We start from the raw sequence: 27,520 nt of genomic DNA on the forward strand, positions 1-27,520 counted from the left end.
ATGGGATCCTCGGAAAGGATTCGCTTCCCCGATCATCGGTCCCCCGTGGGATTTCGAAGTCCCGTGGAATCCTGCGGCGCGTCTTCTTTTTCTTCATCTTCTTCTTCGTCTTCTTCTTCTACTTTCCTTTCCCCCTCCCGATTCGGTCATGTTTATTAATTTATTCGAATCGGCCGGGCGGAATGCGAGGCATCCCGGTGATGATCAATATGGGGAGCGTAGCGAGGATTTTCCAGCTTCCGTGTTGCATTCTTTCTCACGTGGCCGGCTCCGATCGTAAAGACGGAAACCGGGAATATCGTTGTTAATGGTGATCGTCGCTCTCGCGTACCTTCGCTCTTTTTCCATTTAAACGGCCAGCGCGTGTATCTGTGTGTCCCCCCCCCCCGTTTTATTCGCGGTCGGGGGATTTTAGTGGCGATACAATTCTCGCGGAACGATCTCCCCGCAAAAAGATTATTGACCGACGGAGGCGTGAGTTATCCGGACCCGTATGGACTACGCGTATCTATATTTACGAGGGAAATTATTCGAATGTCTCCTAACCTATACCGGAGAGCTTTCTTCAAGGACAGCTGCGCAGACCATCGAAAAACGTTGAACACACGAATCGCAAAAATTCGAGGAACGTTGGTAATAACACGGTCTCGCGGCGCCGTTACAAATTACACTTTCCGCAACATTGTCAGACCTTTATCACAGCCCTGCCGGCCTACCGTTAGGTTAACGATAGTTCATCAACACGCTAGTTTCGACGGCTGTTGGCCGAACGACCGTGTGGATAAATAATTCATAATAATCTGTAGATTCGCGGACCGACAGGTCCAGTTTTTCCCGGCAATCGACCGGCAATTATCGCGCCCGACTACGTCTCCGAGCCTCCTCGGTCCGCTCCGTTCTGCTCCGGTCTGCTCCGCAAGCACGCGAACAGATCTCCGCATGAATATTCAACCTCTCCCCTTCGTCAACGCAATCGGCGGACCGGGGATTAGCATCGGCGCTCGATCGGAGCTTTCAGCGAACAAAAAGATCACTTACGTTGCTCATTAACCCCGTTACCCGTACTTGGCCACCGCGTGAGCGCACGTGGTACCGGTACCACGAGCAATTCACAAACGCATATATCTACATTAATAGGAGCCGAGCCGCGCGGTGCGTTGTCTACAGAACGAAAATGAAAAAGAAGCGTTCCTCTTGGTACTTGAACGCCGCTCGGAAACACTTCGGGTAATTAAAACGGACGTTAACGGACGAGCCTCGGACTCAACCCGAGAAAGGGTGTCCCAAAATGACCTGACGATTTAATTTAGTAATAAAACGTATTTTGTTTTGAAAAGTATGAACGTTTCTATTTTAATAGAACGTGCAAACATGGAGGTTATGTGTGGAACAGAATATCTGATAAATGGCCGCCTCGTCCCTGTTTGCAAACGTTCACTCTTTTGAGGAAATTTTGGAGAACTGTTTCGCATAATTGCGGACTAATTTCAGTAATGCTGGGTCCAATTCCTGCGTCCTTGAGCTGCAGAATGGTCTGTGGATCATTGGCGTACACTTTTCCTTTCAGAAAACCCCAAAGAAAAAAGTCCAATGGCGTCAAATCACACGATCTTGGTGGCCAATTCACATCGCCACTTCTCCAACCCAAAATCCGCACCAAACAGTGACTCGTAGTGGATGCATGGGAAGCTGTTTGTGGATTTTCGGTCCCCCAAATACATCACTCATCGCTGAAAATGATTTTGCGAGATGGTGCGATATGATGACCAAAATCCATGCTGACTTTTCGAACCGTCTCTGCAAAGTTTTCACCATTTTTCTAGCGAATTTTCACAATTTCTAATAACTAAACTAATGACAAAATCTAATGACTAAACCTCAATACTTCCTGATGCCAATTGCTAAAGATCAGTACTCTGTGTCCACCACAAAAAAAAAAAATGGCGCGCAATTTCAAATGTCAGGTACATTTTGGGACACCCCTTAGAAACGTCGGATCGATGCCGGTTTATCATCAAATTTTAATCCTGATGTCGTCGGTACGGGACGGTCGTTTTCGGTATTCTTCATCTGTTTCTTCTTCCATGTCTATGTCGAAATACTACGAATTCTCGATATATGTCAACAACACGGGTCTTGACAGCGTCATATATCCTCCAGGAGACATGTTTACACTCCTCGACGTCCTAGGCCTCTCGAGCTTCGTGGCCCCTCACGGGGTATACCACGACGTTTATCATCCAGGCCTTGGCGACATATATAGGGAAATCACTGTGATCCCTTTTGCTAACTTCGAACCAGCTTTCTGAGGAATCAGCGACGTGTTTCGTTGCTGTTCTGAAATATTGAAACGATTTAGAAGCCATGGAATATCTCTGAGTACAGTGACTTCTCGTGGGGATAATTGAGCGACATTTATCGTCCAGGCCTTGGCGACATATATAGAGAAATCACTGTATCATGTACCACAACTTTAGACAACGAATTGTATAGAATTAATTGGACTTTCTTTGAGTAGCTAAGTAGACTGCGAGCTTGTGGACTGTCGTCACTTATCTGTGACGATGGTAATGGAATGAAATGAAGAGTAACCGTTAACAACAGAAGAGGGAGAAGACGAAGACGTTTCAGCCTCGCGCATCAAGTGACACCCACTACAATGAGTCCCTTTACCAATTTGATTTGACCGAGCAAATTGCTCCGATTCTGTACAATGACCAGGTTGCTGGGATCGTGCTAAGATTGAACGGTTAACCGTCAACAACAGAAGAAGAAGAAGAAGACGAAGACGTTTCAGCCTCGCACATCAAGTGACACCCACTACAATGAGTCCCTTTACCAATTTGATTTGACCGAGCAAATTGCTCCGATTCTGTACAACGTCCAGGTTGCTCGGATCGTGCCAGAGCAAACAAAGAACCCTGGGGAGTCCCCAGACAGAGCTAATCGCTCGCCCGCGAAAAACTAGTTCCAGAGCGGAGTCTCGGACCTGGTTCTCCCCGCAGTTGCCGACCACACGCGAGAATCCTTCCGGCCGCTTACGCAAACAGCGGCGCGTCGGCGCGGCGTGTTCCCGCGGCCGACTCCTCGGCTCGTTTCCTCATCCAGCGCTGACAGTTAGCTCCGGCCGGTCTCTAAACAGCATCGGGCACCGGGAGGGAGGCTAGTTAGTAAAGTACGCGAACGTTCAGCGTTGCCATAAACAATGGTTTTAGCGAGTGCGTACACAGAGAGCTGCTCGGGCAGACCGGGGCCCGACTCCCACGGTTCTCGCAGACGGAACCAACCCGGAGAGTTTCCGAGTCTCTCTCTCCGGCGGTGAAGTCTCCTCTCTCGGAACGACCGAACGCCGGAGCCTGGTCTTTACGTGTACTTTGCCCGTCGACGACTCACCCACTTTGCTTTACTTAAGGCCGTTCGGAGTCTTGCACCGGGCCGCCTCCTTCCTCCCCTCCCGCATCGAATTATCGTCCGGCTTTTACCTGACGTTTACTCGGCGTTCTAGCTACATTCCAGGGTCCATTAGGGAGAGCCCGCCGCTCTCTGGTAGCACGAGCCCCCTTTCGACTAGAATACTCCACACCAGAAGCGAACAGAGACAGACCTCGAACGTGAAGCTCACCCGGCTTCAGGAAGAACCGCCGGGTGGGGGGTTACGAGCTAAACAATCATCCTCGCTCTCATTTCCGATAAGTTCCCGGCTTTTTGCTAAACCCACGGGATCGCCTTCGCTTTCCTTTCTTGCTCCCTCTCCGTGTCGTTCCGCCGGTCCCCCTTTCGGTTTTTACGGACGGTGCAGCAGAATAGACAAGTTCCTCCAGCCTCACGAGCTCCCAGGTCTCGCTCAGTCTGAACTCTGAATTTTGGAGCTGTTCATGTATCAGATCTAGAAGGTGCAGTCTTCACAATATTGTCCACCGCTTTGCTCCAGCTTGCAGCTGAGTGTAAACATTCAGGGGTGTAGATGTTACAATTTTTATGGAGTCCTCAATTAAATTGTTCCTTTTGACCTGGCCTGTCTTCTCCTCCGAGGAGGAAATCCTCTGCGAGGAGCTACGGCACAAAACGGAAACAATTAGAATTTAGTATTGATTAAGAAAATTGTATCCCGCTTTGCTCCAGCTTGCAGCTGAGTATACAAATTCAGGGGTGTAGATATTACAATTTTTATGGAGTCCTCAATTAAATGGTTCCTTTTGACCTGGCCTATCTTCTCCTGTGAGGAGGAAATCCTCTGCGAGGAGCTACGGCACAAAACGGAAACAATTAGAATTTAGTATTGATTAAGAAAATTGTATCCCGCTTTGCTCCAGCTTGCAGCTGAGTATAAAAATTCAGGGGTGTAGATATTACAATTTTTACGGAGTCCTCATTTAAATTGTTCCTTTTGACCTTGCCTGTCTTCTTCAATCCTCCGAGGAGCAAATCCACTGCGGGGAGCTACGGCACAAAATGGAAACAAAAATTAGAATTCAGATTACATGGAAAATTTGTATCCCCCACTTCAAGATTTCTATTATTCGCTAAACTCGTAATGTCTCGCAAAAGGAGTGCAATGGCGCCCTTTTCAGCGGAGCCCGCGAGTGTAAAAATACCTGAGCTCGCGAAGCAGCCTAAGGAGACGAAGAAGATGACTAAGAGCGGTGTCTTCACTCCCACAAGGGAGGCCTGCGAATTTCCCGCGGAACGCGGGAGCCACTTCGAATTTCACGGATGACCGGCGAGCGCTCAATGACGATTGGCTCATCCTCCGATACGCCCGCCCGGGAAGACATTATACTTTGGCCGTTCCTCTCGCGCAATTCCGGCCGCGGGAACGGAAGACTCTGCGGTGCTTACCGGCCCTAACTGTGCCGTAGTTTTATTAGTTTTATTAGCGCAACATGGTAAATCGGCGGGCACTCGGGTTCCCGCGGAGATCCAATTCTTAAGTAAACACGCGCTTCAACGGCGCCGAGTCCGCCCGGGAAATATCGGCGTAATTTGCGAAGAATTCGCCAGCCGGGATCTGGGCTCGTTCGATGCAGCTCTTAGTTCGACGGTTCGCATCTTATCACCAGAATGCCAGTAATTTCTGCAATATGAAAATTGTTTGGGTCAGTTCCACGATACTGAAGCGGAATAGAAATTTGTTTCCTCCTCTAACAACTTCTCAAGTTGAAGAGAATGTATGCCTTGAAATATATTCAATCCTAAAAATTTGTAAGAATAAAATATCAAATTTTTAACAGTGAAATTAAGGACTGAGAGAAAAGGTCCAGTCCTTAGTTTATTCTTAAAATATAATAATATTTTTGCTCCCATATTAAAGACTTAAAATTCTACTTTGCTGTTAATGTGTATTCATCTAGGCACACAATAGGCATACATTCTCTTCTTCGTCTAGGAGACTATGAACTACAAAGAAGTTCTAATCACTGCAACCATAAAATAAATCGCAGTGCAGGGGTTGAAGAGGTTCATGAAGGGTTGCAACTTCTGTATAAATTCCGGAATGAACATAAAGTGTACCATAACATATAGATGGAGCCACGAGAATACTCGGACTGTGTACCCAAGGTGCCAGAATGATTTTCCAAGAGCAAATAGCCGGAGCAACGAGCTCGGATGGAGGAATTCAATTTAGGTCCGGCGGATGTACGAATCATCGGTGGGAATCGATTCCTCTGCCGGTCACCATTAAAAAGAGACGAGGAGGAGCATCTGGGTCGAGAAACCAGACTATCGTAGCCCGAAATGACGCTCCATTCATCCTTTCATTCATCCGGGAATCGCTCGTGGCTAGCCTCGAGCCTGTTCTCGCGGCGTGGCGGACTCCTCACCGGCGTAATAAGCAAAAAAGACCGGGCCGCCGGGCCATTACGTAGAAAGGAACGAAGAAATCATCGACCGCGGGCGTAAAAAGCGTGGCAAAGCCGATTCCACCATGGCTGGACCACCGAGACTTATTTTTCTGTCGCTCTGCACGCCCGCGATACGCCGACTTTCGTCGCTGCCTGCCAGAAAGCCCGGGCACCATTGTCTGCGGCCATTCTTGCGCCATCTCCGAGAATCTCGACTTCAATCTTCACATTTTCTGAACAGAAGGAAATTCAAGAAGAGATTAATAGGATTTCCAATAATTGTGCTAAAAAGAACCTCAAAAATTCCCTTTTATATACAGGGTGGGGCATTTATAAGCGTTTATAATTCGTTGTAAGCGTGTTTACAGTCTTTAGTCAAGGTTGAAGAACATCTCTTGAAACCCTAGTGGGATCGTGTCATCGTTATTTCACTGTTTACATCGAGTGTTCTGCTTTTATGAATTTTTCGTACTCGGTCACGTGAAGGTCGTAATAAATACAGATCGTTGGATTCGTCTTGACGTCGGCTATCACGTAGCGATAGTAAAAAAATATGATTCCATTTAAAAAAATATCGATGACCTTGAAATCTTGTAAAAAAATGACCTTGAGAAAAAGTTTTCACCATCATCAAATTCGCCCCTTGTAACAGTACAACTTTATTCTGTGGAGATTTTTTGTACGACTAATAATAACCGAGATAAATATCTAGGTGTCCCCATTTAAATGCCCCACCCTGTATATTAACTCTTCGGGGTTTGATCAGACAGTTTGCTACCTGTTCTTCTCTATATTAATGCGTTTTAAAATTTTTTGATTGCAGAAGGAGACGGGGGGGTTGATCAGACGCCTCGTCCACAGCTCGACGGGGTGTTATCCTCGGCGGAGGAGGGTGGAAGGAAGGACGACGAGGGTTGGAAGAAGGGTGGCGTGCTATGATCAGCATGGAGCTTCCGGCACACGCGACGCAGCATGGTGCTCTTCACCTGGGTGTCGGGGTCGCGGTGAACCCAGGTGACCCAGCCGGAAGTGCCCTGACCGCCATTCATCCGCATCCTCAGGACCCCCTGGCGCTCCACCACCATAATCACGGAGCTGCAACTCCCGGAGGTATGCACGAGGACTCCAAGAAAAAACGTATGTTTCTTCTTACGAATCCAGTGGGTAATCTAGCCTAAGAGCCTCGCAGGGAAGAGTCGCTAAACGATCTGTGCATTACAATTAAACTCAAGTCTGACAACAGGACAACTTCACTCTATTGAGACACTAAAACGATGACACTTTCCTGCGGTCCTAGATTTATATAACATACTACTTATCCCGTGACACTAACAGAAATCTAATGAAGCGAAAACAATCCATCTAACTTGTTCGTAATTGCTTCTAAAAATTGCGAAAGCACGGGAGCGACCTTTTAAAATATTGGAAATATTTCAGAGTACAGTGAATTCTCGATATATGTCATCTTCTTATGAATTCTCGATATATGACATACCTGAGCCGTGTTATGTTTACACTCATCGGCGTCCGAGGTAGCTTCATGACTTTGCTACTTCATGGTAGTGGGGACAATTCCGCGACATTTATCGTCCAGACCTTGGCGGCATATACAGAGAAATCACTGTATTCAGTTCTAGGGCACAACTTGTGTCCCTACAGTAATTAAATTATGCAACTAGAGAAATTAAAGATTATACGCTTAAAAACTCGTCGAATCGACATTCCGACGAAGTTGAAAAATTTGTGCTTGGTCCTTTGGAGTGGCGTTCCTGTATTAAGGCGCCTAATATTTCCTTTTCTTCTTTAGTGAAAGTACTTTTCTAGCAATAGCAATTTCGTCGAGTTAATTAGAGCCAGATACATGGATGTTGCGAATGTGACGGGATTCGTCCTTGATTAACAATTTCCTAGCTTTGTAGTCCCGATACCGGCCGTCCAATTGTTCAGCGTTTGCAGAGTGTACTGTGGTGGGTAGGTGAATTATGCGTGTAAATGATTGATGGACGGACCGAAAATTCCGGCGTGTCCCGGCAATTTCAATCAGCAGGTTACCGGAACAAACGAGTTTCGGCACTCGGCATCCGATCGGTGTTTTGTCACCGTAATTGATCTTCTTCTTGTCCGCGTGGTCGGGCCGGTGTCCACCTTGTAAAAACGATCCACTGACGATGCCGACACTTGTTCTTCGCCGCTCGCCCCGTGTATCAGCACGCTTCTGGACATTCCACGAATTCTTCTTCAGCTTCTTTCTTCTCGTTCGATGCTAGGCTATTTGATCGATTCACTTCCATGCATCTGACTCGCGTGCCACCATAATATCCGTGACTAGAACAAGAAAAATTACCTGCATCGGTTGCAACACGGAGAAACTGTACAGACATTTTTCTGTTTTCTCAACTATTCTGACCAGCTGAAAATTATACAGCACTTTTAAACCCTTCTATTTCGCATTTGATCCACTCTTACGCTGTCTAGACAACTAGACTGTGGATTTTTATGTGTAAAATAAAAATTCTATCCATTAATTTAAGTGGACATATATAGACAGATTTCTTTCTTTCGGTAATGCAATTCTAACCAGCTGAAAATTATACAGCATTTTTAAATCCTTCTATTTTGCATTTGGTCCACTCTTACGCTGTCTATTCACAACTAGATTGTAGATTTTTCTTTGCAAAATAAAAATTCTATCCATTCATTTAAGTGGAGATATATAGACAGATTTATTACTTTCGGTAATGCAATTCTAACCAGCTGAAAATTATACAGCATTTTTAAATCCTTCTATTTCGCATTTGATCCACTCTTATTACACTGTCTATTAACAACTAGACTGTGCAACAACTCCTCTGCATTAATTTCAAGCTACTGCAGCTACATAGACAGATTCATTTCTTTCGTTAATACAATTGTAACCAGCTGAAAATTATACAGCATTTTTAAAGCCGAAAGGTTTTGCTCATTTTGAATTTGGTCCCTATTTGACTACAAAGTTTCATGCCAAATGGAGGCCGAACGTTGGCTTCGTTATAGAGGGCAGCACTGAGACCTTGCTCTACGAGTACATATCGGGCAAAATCGGAGTAAACCTTGCCGTAGGAGGAAGAATAGAATTTTCTTCGAATTTCTAAATCATATAATTTTAAGTTTGATGTCAGTATTTTATAGTTTCAATAATTTAATTCCCTCCTACAGCTAGGTTTACTCCGATTTTGCCTGCTATTTACTCTCAGAACAAGGTTAGGTTTTCTCTCAGCGCGACCGACCCGCCCTCTACAACGAAGCCAAGGTTTGCTTCCAATTTGCTCTGGATTTCGCACGGAATTCTGCCTGCAAACTAATGCGGGGACAGACGGATAGGAATTTGTAAACTTTTCGTGCAAATTCATTGCTTACCGGGTCAGTTTTCGGATCTCTGTAATTCTGCCGGCGGTTTCTGAACAAGTTTGCAGAGAATCGAAGGGTCTCGGAGGCTCGAGGTATTTCTAAATTCCGAGTTGACTCAGCGAACACGATGCACCGTCATTGCTGCAGGTCGTAATGGAAGCATCGGCGAGCATGGACGAAGATTTATCGTGGCTTTCCGCGAAGCACGTGCCTCGAGCTTTTTGCAGGTGCAACATTCCTATTGGGATCAGGTGAAAAATATGACAGCGATATTAGCTGTCACCGAGTCCGCGGACAGCGAAAAATCTGCCACTCTCTCGCCGGTGGTTTTGCCAGTAATTATCGACGGTCACGAAGATCGACGATCTTAACATTCTATTTTCCAATCCTGCGTTTATACGGTGTTCTGCTCTCTTTCGCTCCTCCGCCGCCTTTATTAACGCATCGGTTTTATGCGTCGCAAAAATGACTGGATTCCCGCAGCAACCGATAAAGTGTCGGTGTAAAAAAGCCCGATGACATGTTAATGTTTCCGAAGCTTAACGAAGCTCTGGCCAATCAACTATCCGTTTAAATAATCTACAGAGAATGCAAATAGTTTCCTCCGCTTTTTATTTGATACCGTATCAGGTGGCCGTAATATTGACACATTTATCCAGGAGGGAAAGATTGCTGCGGTTTTTGCGCAGCTTTATTATCGAGGAAAAATGTACTCTACATTCCTCACGCACACCCTACTGTTAGGGTTCTCGCACGGAGATGATTTATGAGGCGTGCGAATACCTTCTATCGCAATATGCTCAGAGACAGCATGTGCAATCGCAGGTTCTTCTGAAATCTCTTCTTTTCTGGTACTTTTTATATCTCCTAGTACTTTTTCATTTCTTTTACAATAAATATTGAGAAAGTTCTGCCGAGTTTCGTGTTCAACACTGGCACTACCCAGCCCCTCAAAATGGCGGATCTCAGACTTTTTCTTAAATTCATTCCTGTTATTATTGTAAAGGATTATGTGTCGCGCTTAGGGCTCGGTCGTTCTAGTGTCAAGTAGCGGTGATTAGGAGTGTTCGGTGGCTGTGATGGCGAACGAAAAATGCGGAAAAATCGGCGGCCCGTGACGACGAGACAGAAACACTTTCATACATAAAATTTCATCGTTAAACCGTAACGATACGCCTGGCGTATTGAGGAGCCTGTTATCCACCTGTGCTTATCGTCGCATCAATATCGACTTAATTGAATCTTATCCTCGCGGGACATCAAGACAGGCGATACGTGCTGATCCTTCATCAAAGACAGAACGAGAGCCACGTGAAAGGCCGCCTTGTTCCGTACGGAACAATCGAGTTAGCTGAAGTTGCTCCGAGAGTTTCTCGTCGACGATCTTTTCGAGCGTGCGTACACGGCTACATAGTGCTCTTGTCTGCCAAAGTTCACCTACTTTGTGGCCATCAAGTTACCGCCGAAGACCTAAACTGGCAACCCATGCATCTTCCGGGAACCGATCAGCAATCTTGCCTGGTGAAACTTTGAAAATGATCTGCAAAGAAAACGCCAAAATTAAAAGATGTGCATGAAAAAATCTGTAATACAAAAAAATTATATTGTAACATGAAAATTGTTCCGTAGTGAATTATTTTGTTGTATTTCTTACAGTCAAAACGAGTTGGGAGCTGTTCGAAATATCATATGATCATTGAAAATAAATATGATTCGCTCGGAAATGAAAACATTATACCTCTAAGGTGTCATAGATTACTATCAATGTAATCGGCTGATAACGATCCCGGCGTCCATTCCAATATTCCAATTACGATTCGAGTTTCATTACTTCTTAGACCGCTCTCGCGGCACGGTATCAACAAGACGCTGATTGAATATACCCGTAAACGAATCACAATCATCCTTCAATAAATTCGCCGGAATCATGATCATCGAATAAATGGACAGCAGCCGCGTATCGAGTAATGAAGACGTTTCTCTCTCGTGGCGATCGTAACGGAATATTTCATGGTAACAGTCGTTCATTAGCATCGCTGGAACAACGGATGAAGAAGTATCTCATGAATACGTATGCTTGGACTTATTATCATTACACGTGAATCGCCCGACGTAAATTCTAATCTTCGATTAGGAAATTATAGCTCTTCGCGATCTTGAAAATTGTTGATCTTAACAAATTAAGCAGGTCCTTGGACTCTTGCGGGTTCGGAGTCAGTTCTGATCCACACCGATATTTCACTATAGTTTTCTTTCGATATAAGACGATGGTTCGGGACTATACTATACTCTACATGATTTCACTATACTGTAGCGATTTTATTTCGAAATAAAGAGCGTCGTCTTATATCGAAATAAAATTGTACATATCGACGGTCGCTCGAGGTTATCCCCACCGTTAAAGGTCACAAATGACCCCGACATAGCATTCGGAGAGTTAATCAAACGCGAGGAAGTTCGCATATTCTAGCAGTATTAACACTAGAATAATAACAACAAAATGGATTTTCTTATGGAAACATATTTATAATTTCAATATTTCTAAAAGAAAAAATTAGGAGCACGCCATTTTGACTCATCCGGTGGTTCTAGTGTCAATTTGCAACAGATCTAGCTTTCTCTAAAATTATGTAGTCGAATGCTGTCACTGTGTCATGGTGGTTGAAGTAAACCACCCAGTAAACAATTTGCTATGGATTTGCCACCAAAATTTGTCTACAAATTCCGATCCATCTGTTTCCGCGTTAGGCTCGGTATTTGAGTGCAGAGTTTGCAGCCAAAATTCCATGCCAAATCAGGACCAAATAGACGCCAAACCTTGGCATAGTTATAGAGGGCAGGTCGGTCGCACTGAGACCGAACCTAACCTTGTTCTAAGAGTGAACTTTGCTTGTAGGAGGGAGAACGGAATTAAATTATTGAAAATATATGAAACTTAAAATTATATAATTTAGAAGTTTAAGTAAAATTCTATTTTTCCTCCTACAGGAAGGTTTACTCCGATTTTTCCCGATATGTGCTCGTAGAGCAAGAAGTTAGTGCTGCCCTCTATAACGAAGACAAGGTTTGGCCCCAATTTGGCATGGAATTTGCCTGCAAACTTTGCTCTCAAATTCCGATCAGTTTCCGGATTTGGCAAGGAATTTGTCGACAAGTATTGATCCTAAATTCATACAAAATAGGGACCAAATTCTGAGCAGGGTTTGGTACCAAATGGACAAGGCTTTTGCTCGCAGAGTGTCACATAAACTATTGCGCAAAATTTGCTCGAAACCGTTTTGATCGTAACGTTTGACCGATCGGTCATTTATTTAATGACAATCGGAGCGCCGCGATCCGTACCCATCATCCGGACAATATATCAGGAAATTGTATCACAGTCGGTAATAATTGCATTTGCCGACGTTAACGTTAATCAAACCTAAGCCTTTGTTAATGCAATTCTAAATATTTGTCGTCTCACGCTGAGCGACGTCCGGCTATTCGAATTAAATTGATTGCGCAGGACCACCTCGGGGCATTGTGCCTATATCTCGATCGTCGGAGATCGATAACGTTAGTCTTGCGGCCGATGACGAGTGCCGGGGATGATCGAGCCGATACCGGGGAACAAAGTCTATAATTCACTGTCGATCCACGGGTGACGATCCACACCAATTTCCTCGATCGCTTCTCTTCCCATACAAGAGAAGGTCTACGATGCGTTTAACCTCTCGTACACGATAAACAAATCGACGTGCGTTTCGGTGTGACTCGAAAAGCACAATGTGAAAGTATTTTCGATTTTCTGCTGTCGATCGTCGCGACGGTGACGATGCTCTATTTGGTGAATCGAGAACTCGATTGCGGCGCGTAGTTATCTAGTCGCATTAATTCGTAATTAATACCTAGCTGAACGCGGTGACCGCCGACGACCATTCGCGTAATACCGTCGAGAATTATACGCTTTACGTATCCCTTCCGATACTATCATTTCGCCTGATGGAAGCTGTCGTTCGGTCTCGTGATTTTGCAATCACTATTGCCCGGTTCCCCTCGGTCACTGCAACCTAGGAAACATTAATACGATAAATACTGGAAGAGAGATTTTAAAATAGTACCGTAGATTTTTATGCAGAATAAAAATTATAAAACAAAGATATTGTTATGACAGTGTTACTGTGCCAGGAAAAATGGCACGGGCAAGCAGTGTTGCCAGATCAAGACTTGTTCCCCCACTCTAATTTCCCCTTCTACCGCGCTGCTCCCCCATTGCTCGGTCACGTGACGCGTTTCGTCTCTGTCGCGCATGTGTCGCAATGTCACGTGACTAATGCGGTACCGGTAGAGAGAGGGTAACTGTATTCCCCTGATCTCGATGCTGTTACCCTGATCCGGCGACACTGCGGGCAAAGGAATATTGAATCTGATTAGGGCAGATTAATTCCGTATGCATCGAAACTGTCCGGCAGTGTGAACGAACGCGACGATGAATGCAACGTTGTAAAACCTGCCCCGTGAAACTCGCCGTCCCCTGAAATTAACAAGTTCATTTCACAACTCGTGCTTGAGACGTACTCGCACTTTGTCGGCTGGAATGAGAAATTAGCGAGCGGACGTATGTCAAAGGAGATCGGGAAGAACGTCCTCCTTTCAAGCTCGGGACACGCTTGCAACTTTTGCGGAAAGAGTGTCTAATCCTCTTTGGTTTACCACGTTGAAAACCTCGATGATCTTGACGTTTCTCAATTGGCCTGAGAAAGATTGCTTGCCTTGTCGTTTCAGTGATCATTTTCCTTACATATTCTTTGGTACTTGAATATGTTGAATAAATTGATCGACGAATATTCTTGTAGGTCTCAGATAATTGATGCGGTACCCATATTCCTTGCCTATATGCCTTTCCCATTTCGTGTAGGTGCCTTTGTATAGTTGACCATGTGGACCCAAGGCTTCTCGATAATTCTGGTATACTTAATTTTGGATCAGCTTCCACTAGAGATTTTAGGGTGTCATTATCAAATTCAACTGGTCGTCCGAAACCTTTTGAACCAACGTTGACACTTGTCGACCTTCAATACGTCTCCATAAACATGGCAAATTTTCTTTGTTGTTTACGTTGCATTAAATCCCGCATGAAAATGATAAAGTATGCAACGACGAATATGATCCTCGGAAGGTACGGACGCCGCCATTTTGTTACAGGGTTATACTTATACATTTTAGAATATTTTGAACACAGGCTGCTTTACCGAAAACTGTAAAAGAATACGTGTTTCCTCTTCAACGATCGGTACAGAACTAAAGGCAAGACAAATTCTTTGCAAACAATTGATTACTTACGGGTACCCTTAATATTCAAACTGATATTTGCTGTTCATCCTGTGCAGGTGTAATGTTCCAATTATAAATTGTGGAGTAATTGAAATGGAAAACAGGAGCACAGGAAGGTCCAGTAAAATTGAGTTTAGGAACTCGTTCCGTGAGTAGTGGCGATTTTCAAAAAGAAATTGTGCGGTATCTGAAACAGAAAACGGAGCACAAGAAGGTTCGGTAAAACTGAGTTTGCCTAAATGTAGGCATGTTTCAAATCGTGATTTTTCGCGGCTCGGCCGAGATTCCGGTTAACCGATACTAACACCCTAAAAAGAGTATGATAACGAGGCATTCTTTCCGTCGGCCGGGCTCACGGATAGCTCGTGGGGATTCCCATCGTGGCAACCCCGTAGCTGAGTGACTGGCAGCACGTAATATTTCGTTGCGCTCGTCTGTGTTCGTCTTTAGCAGGAAAACGTTCGGGGTTGAGATAGCGGCGGGTTATTTATAGGGTTAAATAAAGGAACACAGTGCGATCCAGCGATACCGGGCACCAGTACAAATAGGTTGCAGCCTAGCCGTTCGAGAGAGCCTGCTATCGTTCCCAGTCGCGGAGTCGTCATGATCCTCAACATTAGAACCCCATCCTTTTTTCTTCGGACGGATCGCAACAGCGGATCGACGATTGAGTATCGGGTGCTCGATCGATCTCCGAGAAACGATTGCCACCGATTCTCCCATCGGACAGAACTAAGTAGATGTTGCCGCGGATTTTTGCTACTGTCTCTCGATCCATGGATCGACCGGACGGTTTCGCCAGTGTTCGCGCTGTTGCTCCTTTTCTGACGATCCAGCCGTCCGATTTCTATTTTTCTAGGTCCTTTTGGGACGTCCCTTATTGAACCCGACTCGAATGGCAGCCGGCGGAATGTTGATTTATCTGAGAAACTTTGTTCCTTTTTTTTTGTTATGTACAATGTAGATAATCAGTTATTTTGACAATTGATGTATCGAACCGAATTGCCACGGTGGGAGTAATAAAACGAGGTTCTCAATGTTCCGATAATCGATGTTCGTCCGATAAATAAGATCGATACGTTGAAACGGCGATCATTGACTCGGGTAACGATGTCGAAATTTGTTTGTAAACACTTGTTTTCTCTTTTCTGTGCAGATGACGGCGGCCACGGAATGAATCAGGACGGTAAGTGGAACTATCACAGTAAGATCATGCGCGGTCGCTGCACCAGACTGTCGGTGCAACTATACCTCTCTAGAAGCTAGTGGTATGCGACTGATAACGAGCTCGAAGCGACTTTGTCTTCGCAAACATTCCCATCAGTTATTTCACAAAAATAAAGAACAGGACGACAATTCTGGGTAATTATTAGACTGCGGTTTTTATGCGTTCATGGCAAAAATAAGTAGGTGCAATTCGAACCAGTAGAAAAATTAAAATTGAAGAAAACCGGTGTATTCTCTTTGAAATGATTAAAGAATGAAATTTCTATCTGGCTCTTGTCAACACTAGAAAGACTTGTTGCTTCTGTTGCAAAAAGTCACTTAGACATGTTTTCCCTTTTTTAATCATTTTAACAGGTCGAAGTTTTTCCACTGTTTCCAATTAGAGCTACTAAGTTTAATGACAAATGCATGAAATCCGCAGTGTACTAATTAGAAAGCAATACAGCAGCTAACTAAACGAACCTTCGGAGCACACTATTGCCACCAGAAGTTATGATCGGAGAAAACCAACCATTGCAGAAAACCGGTGAATGTCGGGTGGGGAGGCGACCTTGGGCACTCCAATTCGCATCGTCGCTAAATCATCAGCTCCGTTAACGCGAATCCCGTTACCTTTGATCCCGTTATAGTTAAACGCGCGGCTAATCGGGAAGCTTATCCAACGCGTCGATTGCTTTATCAGGCCGGCGATCGATTGCGAGAAATAACCAATTATCCCAACACCAGTTCTTATCGGCGCGTACGCGTTAGGACGCGGAGCTTCCGCGACGATCTAATTGGCCCGACATCCCAGGCGAGCTTTATTTTCAGTTCGCTTCCTGGCAACACGGTCTCCCCCGATGAATTATATCGTTGCTCGTTCCCGATTCGAAGAACGCGGGCGTTATTAATCGTTCCCGCGACGATCGTTCGTTTTTTCAAGAGAACCGCCCGCTCGGCACAGCCTCGCGGATCTGTCGCGGGTCGTATCTTCGACCGAGATCGATACAAAGTTATCTTACGACCGTGGAACAATTAATCGAGGGCCTCGACACACGCCTCCGTCGAGCGCAACGCGATAGGAGCCGCGATCCCTCAAGGTTTCACTCGGGGCATGGATCCCGAGAGTATGTAGATCCGTTTGTTTGTAGATCAATCGTTTGCTGGTTTCCTCGTGTTCCGTCGAGGGGAGCCTCTGATCTAGAAACTGTTCTCCGAACGATTTGAGTTTTGACCACGTCTCCCACAATTCGACCAGACCTACAAAACAATTCTGACGTTATTACGTTGAACATTGTGCGTTTGGTCAGGGCGCAATTGGGGTTACATGTCCCAATTTGAATCACTTTAATCTTACGGAATTCTTAGGCTATTCAGCTGGCAGGAATGCTCGTTTTCCCAAAAGGGCCTAAACGAGCCACCGTCCAAAGTAAAAGTTGAGGACCTGGAGTTAAGGCTTGAAGCCTTATCTGCAGCCTTCAGCCCCAAGCTCCAATTGCTAAGTACTACAAAGATCTATCGGCGAAACACAAATGGTCGATCGTTCTGCTCGATCGCATTCCGCCAAAGTCCGCAAATAAAGGAGCAACCCCCTCTCTGAAAAGAAAACGGAAAAAAAGTGTAGGGTCGTGCGAACCACGGAGGAATCACAGCCGAACAAGTCCAGAACAAGTTCGCCATTTTAAATGTGCCAGGCGTGTGGGAGGGGTAGGGGAGGGGGGAGGGGGAGTAAAGGGAGGATCTCTCACGAGTTTATCGAGGCTCTCGATCGGCCGCGTGGTTGCGAATCGCGCGAGCCGGACGGATAGGTCTGCGATACACGTCTCGTGGATCCTCGCGCCGTGGCAGCACAATGTTCGCATAATTTATGCCAATGACGTCGGTCGGGTGGAGAAGAGGATACACCTCTCGGTGTGTGTACACGTGGTTCGCCGCGGTAGGTGGAAGGTGGTGGATGTAATCACAAGTTTAAAGGGTAAACGGTCGTAAGGTGTGAGGCCCCTCGAGGTCTCTCGCTCAATATTCAACAGGTATTTACATTCGCAAATTGTTTACGTCAGCCCACGATGAAATCTGTCAGGATTTCGTTCCCTCGGCAGCTTAACAGCCTCCACCTTCTCCGCCTTCTTCTTCTTCTTCGCCTCCACCTTCTCGCGGCAACCTCGGACGTCCTCTGCTATCTCGCGCGGACACGTTTGCACGCTCTCTTCGCCTTCGAAGCGGCGCGGAGCGGTGCGGAGCGGCGTGAGCTGCGAGCTGCCCATTCCTCTCTCTCGCGCCCACCCTTTCCTCCGCTTCCTCCGACCAGTAATTACATCTGGGTATTAATCAACCGTACGTCGGGAACGAGAATCGCGAGATCTTGATTTTCGCCACTCGCCCGCGCCAACCCCGTCTCACGTAATCCCGAGATCCGAGCGGTTATTAATTTATCGGAGACGGCTGGTTAGCCAATCGACGAGCCCTCCGAGCCCTTCCCGAAATAACTATTCACAGCCATTACACAGGGCCGAACATCCAAACAGTCAGCGGCCGAGTCCTCCTGGAAAAATAAGAAGACAAAGCAGAATAATATTTGTTCATCAACGACCTCAAATTCGATTGCTGATAGGTACACTAGTGTGAAAATGGGTGGGGGGAACATTAGAATTTGTGGCTATTGTTATACCATTTTCAATCTATCGAACCGACCAACACTTTGATATGTGTCAACAACACGGGACATACCCTAACTGTGTTGTGTTTACACTCCTCGGCGTCCGAGGCCCCTAAGGGGGGAAACCCCGCGGTAGTGGGGATAATTTAGGCCTCTGCGTCATACATAGAGAAAGCGCTGTATCGACAGGAAAGAAAAATAGAATTTTATTCCGGTGTATAGGAAATTAATAACATGCACGGTCAATTAACACTGTTCGAGATCTTCATCTCGAGTCCGACTCGATACTGCAGGACAAGGGGTTGAACGGTGTCCGAAATGAGCGGAACAGCAATTCCATTCTACTCCCATTACGTCCGGGATTTTTGAAGCCGTAGATGCCGGAGGCGTCGGGGAAGCAATGAAAGCAGCCGGCACGGGCTACTTAACGATTCGCTAATAAATACAAATGTGGCGAGATAGGAAACTATCGTCCGAGGAAGACGTTCGAGATGAAGCATCGAGTTGCACAGTCGCTGATAGCGGTCCCGGTAAATGATGATCGAGCGAGGAGACTAATGATCGACGATTATTCCGAATGCATTCCGGGTCGGGCAACAAAATGACGAAAACCGAGATGTTTATTCTTGTTCCTCGAGAGACGTGAAGATCGCGAGAACTAGAGAGAGAGAGAGAGAGAGAGAGAGGGAGAGGGGGTAAAATCGTGGCAGAAGGGGGGAGGAAGATTCATGGTTGATTTTACTGGGATTAACTATTTTGTTACCTGTAGGCTGGCATGCCTACCGTATCTGTTAGACCACGCCACCGGGCTCCGAGACGATTCCGGAAGCCAGGTCTCGGCCAGTGCTGTTTCTCTCTTTCGCTCACGCTGATTAGCAACAGCATCCTTGATAACATCGATCTGACCGACGACCCGTGCGATAACGTTCTTATCCCGAGGATCTCTCCGCCGCGATGAGTCATCGAACAAGCACCGGGGATATCGTGATGCTTCTACCGCGTCTCCGGTGCACGCGGAAATTTTGTACACCGAAAGATCGTTTCGAGGTTTACGGCTGGATATAATCTTCCCAGATATGCCGTTTACGAGGTTCGTAACATATTTTATCCATTTATTTATTTGTTTGCCGCTGCGCCCGGTTCGAAGGACGAGCGGCCGATAGTTTGTTGTCCTGAGTTGCAAAATGCATCTCCTCCCCGGGCTAGACTCTGTGCAAATATTGCTCGTTTATGAATCAATGTCGAAGCTCTGCCATCATCATTAAATTGCAGATTTGATGCGCTCGTGGCATAAACGTGTGAGCGCAATTTAATTATAACTAAATTATCAGGAGAAGCAAGGATCTTCGGCTCCTGTTCATTGTAATCGATGCAAATAATTTTTACTTAAAAATCCGCGGTCGTCTTGGGTAACTCGATTAGTTCAACAAAATTTCTTCCTAAGTGGCAGCCTCAAAAAATCTATAAAATCAAAGTAATTATTTAGCGAAATAAAAACTGAAAATCTCAGGTATACCGAAAGTACTCTTCCGACCTGCTTGCATAGATCCTAACCGTTCAGTCCAAAAAATAGAGAATCCGAATACATAACCTCAAAAACATGTTCGCCTGCGAAACCTTAGACTAGAAGACCATCTGAACAATAACAACGTCCAAGATGGCCGACTACGGGCCGTAACAATTAGCAGGAGACGTTATCCGCCACGTTTCGAAATCGTCTGGAACTTTTTCGAGCATTATAGACAAAGTAACCTCGCAGCAGGAAATGTTGGGAACAGTGCCTAGTAGGAACGTTCGTAGAAATTCTCGATCGTGGTCTCATCGCGTCCCGTCGACTCCTGCCGCTTTCCTTATCGATTTTCCGGGGTTGTTGCATGCGTTCACGGTCTGATCTAATCGGCGGCAGGATCTGGCGGTATCGAGAGCCAGCGATATTTTTACGACCGCGCGCGAATCGTCGTGGCCGATATCATTATCCTAGGCGAGTAGATAATGTGGCTCGCGAATGCCTGCATCGGCAGGCGAGGCATGCGGCGCAGGAGCTCGAAGCCGCATTATCGTGAGATTACGTAAGCGCGGCGTACAGTACGCTTGTGTTACGCTATAATTAGGACTGGCCTGGCATAACCACGCCGCCACTACCATCTCGCCGACGACGACGACAACGTCGCCGACGACGACGACGACGAGTAACGCAAATACACGGCCGACGACGCCGCGCCGCCGTGTAATTCGCGTTTGTATTAACGACCAACGATAAACCTTGACGATGGGTCCTGGCCCGAACAAAAAACACCGGCTCGTTCGAGATACTGCCACGCCGAGAGCCACGCCATGCTGTGTAAGAGCCACGCCGTCCGGTGAAAGGGCACGGGGTTTTGATCGGAACACGCAGAACGCCGCGCGCTTTTACTTTCCGACGTTTCCCGAGGGGATTCCAGCTACCTCGAAACCGAGAGGAATTCGAGTACCTAAGGATTTTGCTGGCTTGCATACTCATTTAATGCTTAACTCGCTTCGCCGTTCAACCCACCCTCCTTTTCTTTCTTCTCACCTGTTCGACCAGAGTCGCTTCTGTTTAGAACTTTTTAAGTCCCCAAATCTTAAATCTTCAGTTGTCAAGATTACTTCTTTAATTTTAGACATCGACGCGAAAGTTGGTTGTTGATATTCCTGGTACGATTTAAATCAACTTTATTCATCTTAATGTGGCAATACAAACAGAATGAGGTGTTCCTGAACCTGTGCGATCGCTCTCCAATAAGCGAACATAACCTTATCTCGTTCTTCCCAGTGCCGACCTCTATGACCAGTAACGATAATTGAATAAGTCTGCTAACTCTATCATATATGTATGATCTATTCTATGATAATTGATACTATCATTATTACTTATTTCCATAATTATCATACATCGCAATTACGTATCTATGTGCTCTAGGTCTTCTTCGGTCTATTTCAGTCGAATCCAAAAAATTCGAGAAACAAGGCGATTTAGAATAAAGTAGATCGTTCGAATAGTAGATGTACACTGCCTATAGTACACTATAGATGTAGACTACTATAGTACACTGTTTAGGGCTATCTGGGACTACAACAACTTTTAGGGTTGAGCGAAGAGTATGTTAGGAAAGAAAGGGTAATTATTTTTGTCTCCGAAATTCTTTATTTATTCATCAATGTTGATATTGTCTTCTTCAAAGTTATCCCTCTCGGATATAGTACACTTGCGCCATCTTTTTGCCAATCTTCAAAACCAGTGTTGCCGGATGAGGGGAGGAAGCACGAATTCAGGGGAAAGAGTTACCCTCTCTCTGCCAGTGCAGGAGTAATCAGAGACGAAACGCGTCACGTGATTGGGCCCCGAATAGCGCAATAGAAGGAGAAATTAGAGTGAAACAAGACTTCCCGAACGCCCCCTTTACATGGTTTTCAACTCTTGCTCCAATTCTTGTTTTATCATCTCTATGGTGTCTAAACGTTGTCCTTTCAATGTTCCTTTTATCTATGGAAAAAGAAAGACGTCGCAAGGAACTAAATCAGGCTAATAAGGTAACTGCTGCAGCACGAAGGTACCGTTTTTGGCCAAAAGTGAACGAATTAGTACTGGAGCGTGAGCCGGTGCGTTATCACGGTGCAAAATCCAATAGTTGTCGGCCCACGATTCTAAATTCTTCAAGATAATACTTCCAATTGACCGTGCGGACTGTTGGTAAGAATTAATGATGCAACTTTGTGACCAAAGAAAAAGTGGACCTTCACATTCGATTGAACTCGACGTGCTTTTTCCAACCTTGGCTCATCAGGGCTCTTTCATTGGGAAGATTGGACCTTTGCTTCAACGTCATTTGAAGGCGTATCTAGGTTGAGAGCAGTTCTAGTTCGAGGACGTAGCTTAATTATTACACTGCGGATTGTTTACAAGAAACATGAGTATAGGCGCAACTTAAAACAGTAAAAATATCTAAAAAATTCAAGAAGGTTGACATACTATTTTCAACACGTTAAAATCATTAACATTAAGATGCTTAAAAATTTTATTTTGTATAAGATCCGCGGTTTACCTAGCCAGTTTGAGGACGTAGCTGGAGTAAGTTTCGATCACGGACGCATCAAGGATAAAAATCGAGTACACGAGTAACGATCAGGAATATATAATGATCACTTAGTGGAACATTCTGCGATGGCCAACTTGCTAGCGATCAGCAACGGCAACACCCAAAAACGTACACGCGTCCGACATTGGCAAGCGCGTTTTCACGCAGACCGGCGGCCGTGAATCGTCCCGCAGGCCCATAAATTGCGAAACGCACGAGCCCCGGCATGTAACTATGCCGATTCCTCCCCCTACTCCAGTTTTCCAGGAGTAAGACCGAGTTCGCGAAAGACCGGCTACAAATTCCCGCTCTCGAACGGTCTCTTTTGTCTCGCATAAGCGCCGCGCCGCGCTCGCGCGAAGCCGCGATAAAGCGGCGACGATATTTAAGTCTCCGATCCGCCATAACTCTCGCGAGCTCAGCGTTTCTGAGATTCAATAAAGTAATACGGCCGGTTCAACGAGCCCGCTAATCAACAAAACTGTTTCTCCCGGTCGCCGGCTATCTGATGCATACCGTCGCGGCCGGTTGTGTACCTGCACGCGTGTTGCTCGCGTGTCTGTACACATGCACGGGGTGTCCCATTCGAAGATTCGAACGCGATTGTTTTATAAACGTCCAGGTGATGTAGGAGTTCTATGATAGGCGGCCGTGCTGTCCGGGATTTCAAGGTACACTTCAAGGTATCCTTTATGCAGGCTGTCTCGAGAGGGGTGGTGTGAACAAGGGCACAGGCTGATTGTAATTGCAAAAATGAGTCGGAAAGAGGGAATACGATTTTTTTACAAGACGCTTCGTTTTCGAGAAAATTCAGTTTGAGAGTTCGCTTGGTACGCTGACCAATGAGGATCGTGTCTGGCGCGTCTGATCGTGGCTGATCGATCCTGCTACTCGCGAGCACGCACGTAGACGTTTGTCATGGTGATCATGCCGCCGAACATTTATCCAGCCACTGAAAATCGTAATTAACATCCTTTCTGTAAGTGAAAATTTCCACGCTATTATTTCAAACAATATTTACACCGCTAGGAAACTGCTAAAAATTCAAGCGTTGCCAGTGAACATAACAGGAAATAAATCATGTACAATGGAAACATTCTAGGCCGGAAGAAATGCCGTGGACCTTACATTAAAAACACTGGAACCCGCCATTTTGGACGAGTCTCGTGAACCTGGTGTTGCAACGGCTCCGAGCGGCAAAGGGTTAATTGTGCGCACGAAGAGGTACAGTTTAGCGGCTAGACGTGCGCGAAACTTGAACCGGACACCCAGTATAGCGTGTGTCGGTGTGTCCGTTCGTTTCTCGCACGTAAGTGGTACGTACCACGCCCGCGCACGCGAGAACCCGCTTGGAAACGGTCCGGGAGAGAGAAGGAAGGAGCGGACAGACGCGACGCGACGAGCACACAGAGATAGCGCGGCCGCTCGCGGAATGATTTGTATTGCTAAATAATCAGCGGCGGTTGTCTAGGATATACTGGTTTAATGACACTCTCGGGCAGAGGGAGGAGGAGGAGGAGGAGGAGGGGGAGGAGGAGGTAACCGTGGCAGAGGGAGAAACGCGTTCAGGCGTCCCTCTGTTCTCTCGTGGGGAGAGCACACAGCCGGCTCAGCAGCCGTGCCAATTTCGACGGGATAATCGTGTAATTTTCTGTTACGCCGTTCGCCTCGATTTTCTACTGTCACGAGCCCGTAAACGTAAATTATTCGCCGATGCAAATCGCGGACACGATCGAACACGCTCGGCAACCGCGCCGCTGACTATTATCATTTTACGCCGGGCCTCGGCTGACGTGTGCGAATTCTTCGTATCCGCGGATTCCCCTATACTATCTCTCTCTCTCTCTCTCTCTCTCTCTCTCTCTCTCTTTCTCTTTCGTTACGCTATAGATTCTTTCGCGAATTTAGAATGCTCGCGATCTCCGAGAGGAACCGGCGCACTCGCGGTCCGGAATTCCATAAGGATCTTCTTACCCTTTCCACCGGGGTCTAGTACCGGAGATACAATCGGTACAACGTGTGTGGAGACGTGGCCACGTGTGTCTGCCTCTGGTTCCATCGACTATGTACGGATGACCGTGTGGTAGAACGAGGGTGTGGCTCGCGGTTCGCAACGGGATCATCGGAGGTGCATATCTGGCCATCGAGAACGAATTTCCTCGGGATTTCGACGATCCCGGGATCCGAGCTACTGCTTCCAATTTTGCCTGTAATTGACCCCGTGCAATAAACCAGGTTGCAACCAGCGGGGTCCTACTGTACAGCTTCCCAAGTAAGTCTTAACTTCACTAGGTGTGCTACCGAGAATTCAAGGTAAACTTTGTTACAGACTGTGTCTTGAGACGGGTGGTGCGAGCAGGGGCATAGGATACAGTGTTTATTCTATATATGTCCCAAACGCCTCGCCGATAAAAGTCACAGAACTATCCCCACTGCTCCAGGACATACCCCGTTAGGGGCCAAGAAGCTCGAGAGACCTAGGTCGCTGAGGAGTGTAAGGTCGCGGGGAACAAAGAATAGTACCTCCTGCCCGATACATGTCCGTGGCTAGACCCGTGTTTTGGACATATATCCAGTAAACGCTGCAATTAAAATAGCACGGGCTAGGCTTAAATCTTGGATTCTAAGAAAACTGTGATGTTTATATGTGTCCCAAATGCCTAGCCGATGAGAGTCCCCCCTGCCGCAGGGTATACCCCCTGAGGGGCCATGGCCCGGGGCCTCTAGAAAATTCAGATTGAAAATGATCACGACCCACCTGAGGTTCTATTTCTCGCTAGGACGCTTCGCCTACTTTTCAAGCTCGATTTTCCCCGAAGCAGAGCCTCGAGCAAAAGATCGTGGTCCCACATGTTCGATTCGGTTTCTCATGTGGAATCCGCCGGCAGCCGATTTTCCCGCCTAAACTGAAACACCCGGTAGCAACGGAGATCAGAAGGTCGAGTGGCCAGCTTCGAAAAACAGTAATCGATGCTGGCCGATACTCCGGCAAACGGGGTTCGAGCCATTACAACAGCGGCAGCAAGAGCAGCGATCAGGCGAACTCGTTGCAGCAACTGCACTTCCTCCGACTGTTGTTTGCGCAAGTATCTGCGTAGCGACGACGTTTACATTGGCAGAAATGCGCAGGTACCTCTCCGAGGGAGCTTGTTAGGCTCCGCGATCGCACCCGGTGCTAACGCGGGTTAAACGCGGAACCCTGTTAGAGACCGCGGGCCTCGAATTAAGTGGAACTCGTTCCGCGAGGTGAGGTGCGCGCACCGTGTAGCAGGCCATCGTAGATTTCGAGAGAGAGCCCAACGGGATTTACGAGCAGCAACTTTATTCCCTCGATCGCATTGTTCTCTCTCGATCAACAGATTGCCGACCATCGTCTGCAATGTTCGATTCTTACTTCATTCCGAACGCGCCCTGAGGCGATTAGGAAGACCCTTGTAATTTCTTCGGCGACGGAAATCAACTATCAACATTCCTGTAGCCGGGGGCCTAAGCCGCCACGGTGTTTGCGTTGTTCATTACTTATTCTATTGTTTAACGAGCAACCCGTTTCCTCAGAGCTTCTCGTCGAATTTTTACTTTCAATGAGGCTGAAGCCGTGTTGCCAGATTCAGACTTGTCCCCCACTCTACTCTACCCCTTCCGCGCGCTATTCCCCACGCTTCCCCCACGGGCCGGTCACGTGACGCGTTCCGTCTCTGTCACGTGATTAGTCCGGTACTGGCAGGGAGGGGGTAACTGTATTCCCCTCAATTCCGCCAGTGTGGCGACACTGGGCTAAAGTCACTGTCTTGAAAGTGAGAGTACAGGGAATATTAGAGAATTTTTTGAGATTTTTCTACAACCCAGAGCAATAAAAAATCCAGGCCCGAAATTAATAGACTGGATTTTATATGACTGAACAATTATCGAATAGGGAACTTTAATTAAGAGAAGAAACACATTGGCTCGCGTTTGCCGCAATCGGTTTAGGAAATTAATCGAGTCGGTTACAGCAGACTCCGCCGGGATTCATGGGTGAAATTTCTAATGACAGTGCCTAATCGAAAGACAGTGTCGGTCCACGCAGCAGGATTTCGCGAGCGTCAGCTGCGTTTCGCGTCCGCGGTTTAATTGAAAGGAGATTCGTTCTGTCACGTTAGTGGGAAAGATACGGCGCGTTAGCCTCGTTAATTACAGAAAGCGGCGCGCGAGTGAATTTTCAATCAGAGAGCATCGTTCCGCAGGATCTGGCTCGCCTTGAAGAAACTCGCGCGCATCGCGCTGTCCCGTTACGAGAGGAGCTGACCGGGAGAGGAGAAGCCTCGGCGAGAGGCTCAAACTCGTATGAGTAATATGAGAAACTCGAGGCAAATCGATGACACGCAGTCAGAGGCGGTGTCGTTGCCCACCGCGACCGTCGACCATGCAATTAGTCCCGTCTCGATGTTACGGCTAATTACATACGCGCTCGGCTGTCCTTTTTCTTTTCGCCTCGCGCGGTACACATTATTATTAATAAGTCGGTCTTCGACGACGGAAGTCGACCAAATCGGCTACCTCTGTTGCGCACCTTGCGGACCATATACAGGCAGAACGGCTGCCGCATTGCTAACCCTTTCCACTCGAATTGTTTCTCCATTTTTCTACCAACTACTCCCCATTGTTTTCGCTTTCTGGTGCAACTGCGAAAAGAAATCAATTTCTTCGTGACTGCGAAGTTGCTACGTTACTTGGAATTAGCAGAACAAGTATTTATAAATGAAAAAGAATTCCTTAATATATTAAGGATTTCTACAGTAGTCACACATATTATCTATTATCTCATATTTTATTAACAGAATATTTTTTTACTGTCCATGGCTGAGGATTGTTTAACGGATCTTTCAACAGTAACATTAAAGTGATCTCGTTTGGTATGGTACTATTATTAACACTAAACCTACCGAGACTTTAATACAGTGAATTCTCGTTATATGTCAACGAGCTGTGACATATGAGCGGATGTGCTGTGCTCATATGAGCCGTGTTATGTTTACACT

The 27,520-nt window shown here is 46.4% G+C and overlaps 1 protein-coding gene across 5 annotated transcripts in view; it reads left to right on the plus strand.

Moving 5' to 3' along the window:
* Sv (paired box protein shaven) overlaps positions 1–27,520 on the plus strand; it is a 236,216-nt gene that overhangs the window by 46,662 nt on the left and 162,034 nt on the right. For 4 of the 5 annotated variants that reach the window (XM_076800067.1, XM_076800068.1, XM_076800070.1 and 1 more), the window contains exons 2-3: positions 6,667–6,980; positions 15,700–15,729. In XM_076800067.1, coding sequence (XP_076656182.1) covers positions 6,779–6,980; positions 15,700–15,729 — 232 coding nt within the window. In that variant the 5' untranslated portion in view covers positions 6,667–6,778. The remainder of the gene's footprint in view (positions 1–6,666; positions 6,981–15,699; positions 15,730–27,520) is intronic. The other variant, XM_076800069.1, reaches the window with a different exon arrangement.

This window comes from Halictus rubicundus, chromosome 14, assembly GCF_050948215.1.
Source record: "Halictus rubicundus isolate RS-2024b chromosome 14, iyHalRubi1_principal, whole genome shotgun sequence".
In the NCBI taxonomy this organism is placed as follows: domain Eukaryota; kingdom Metazoa; phylum Arthropoda; class Insecta; order Hymenoptera; family Halictidae; genus Halictus; species Halictus rubicundus.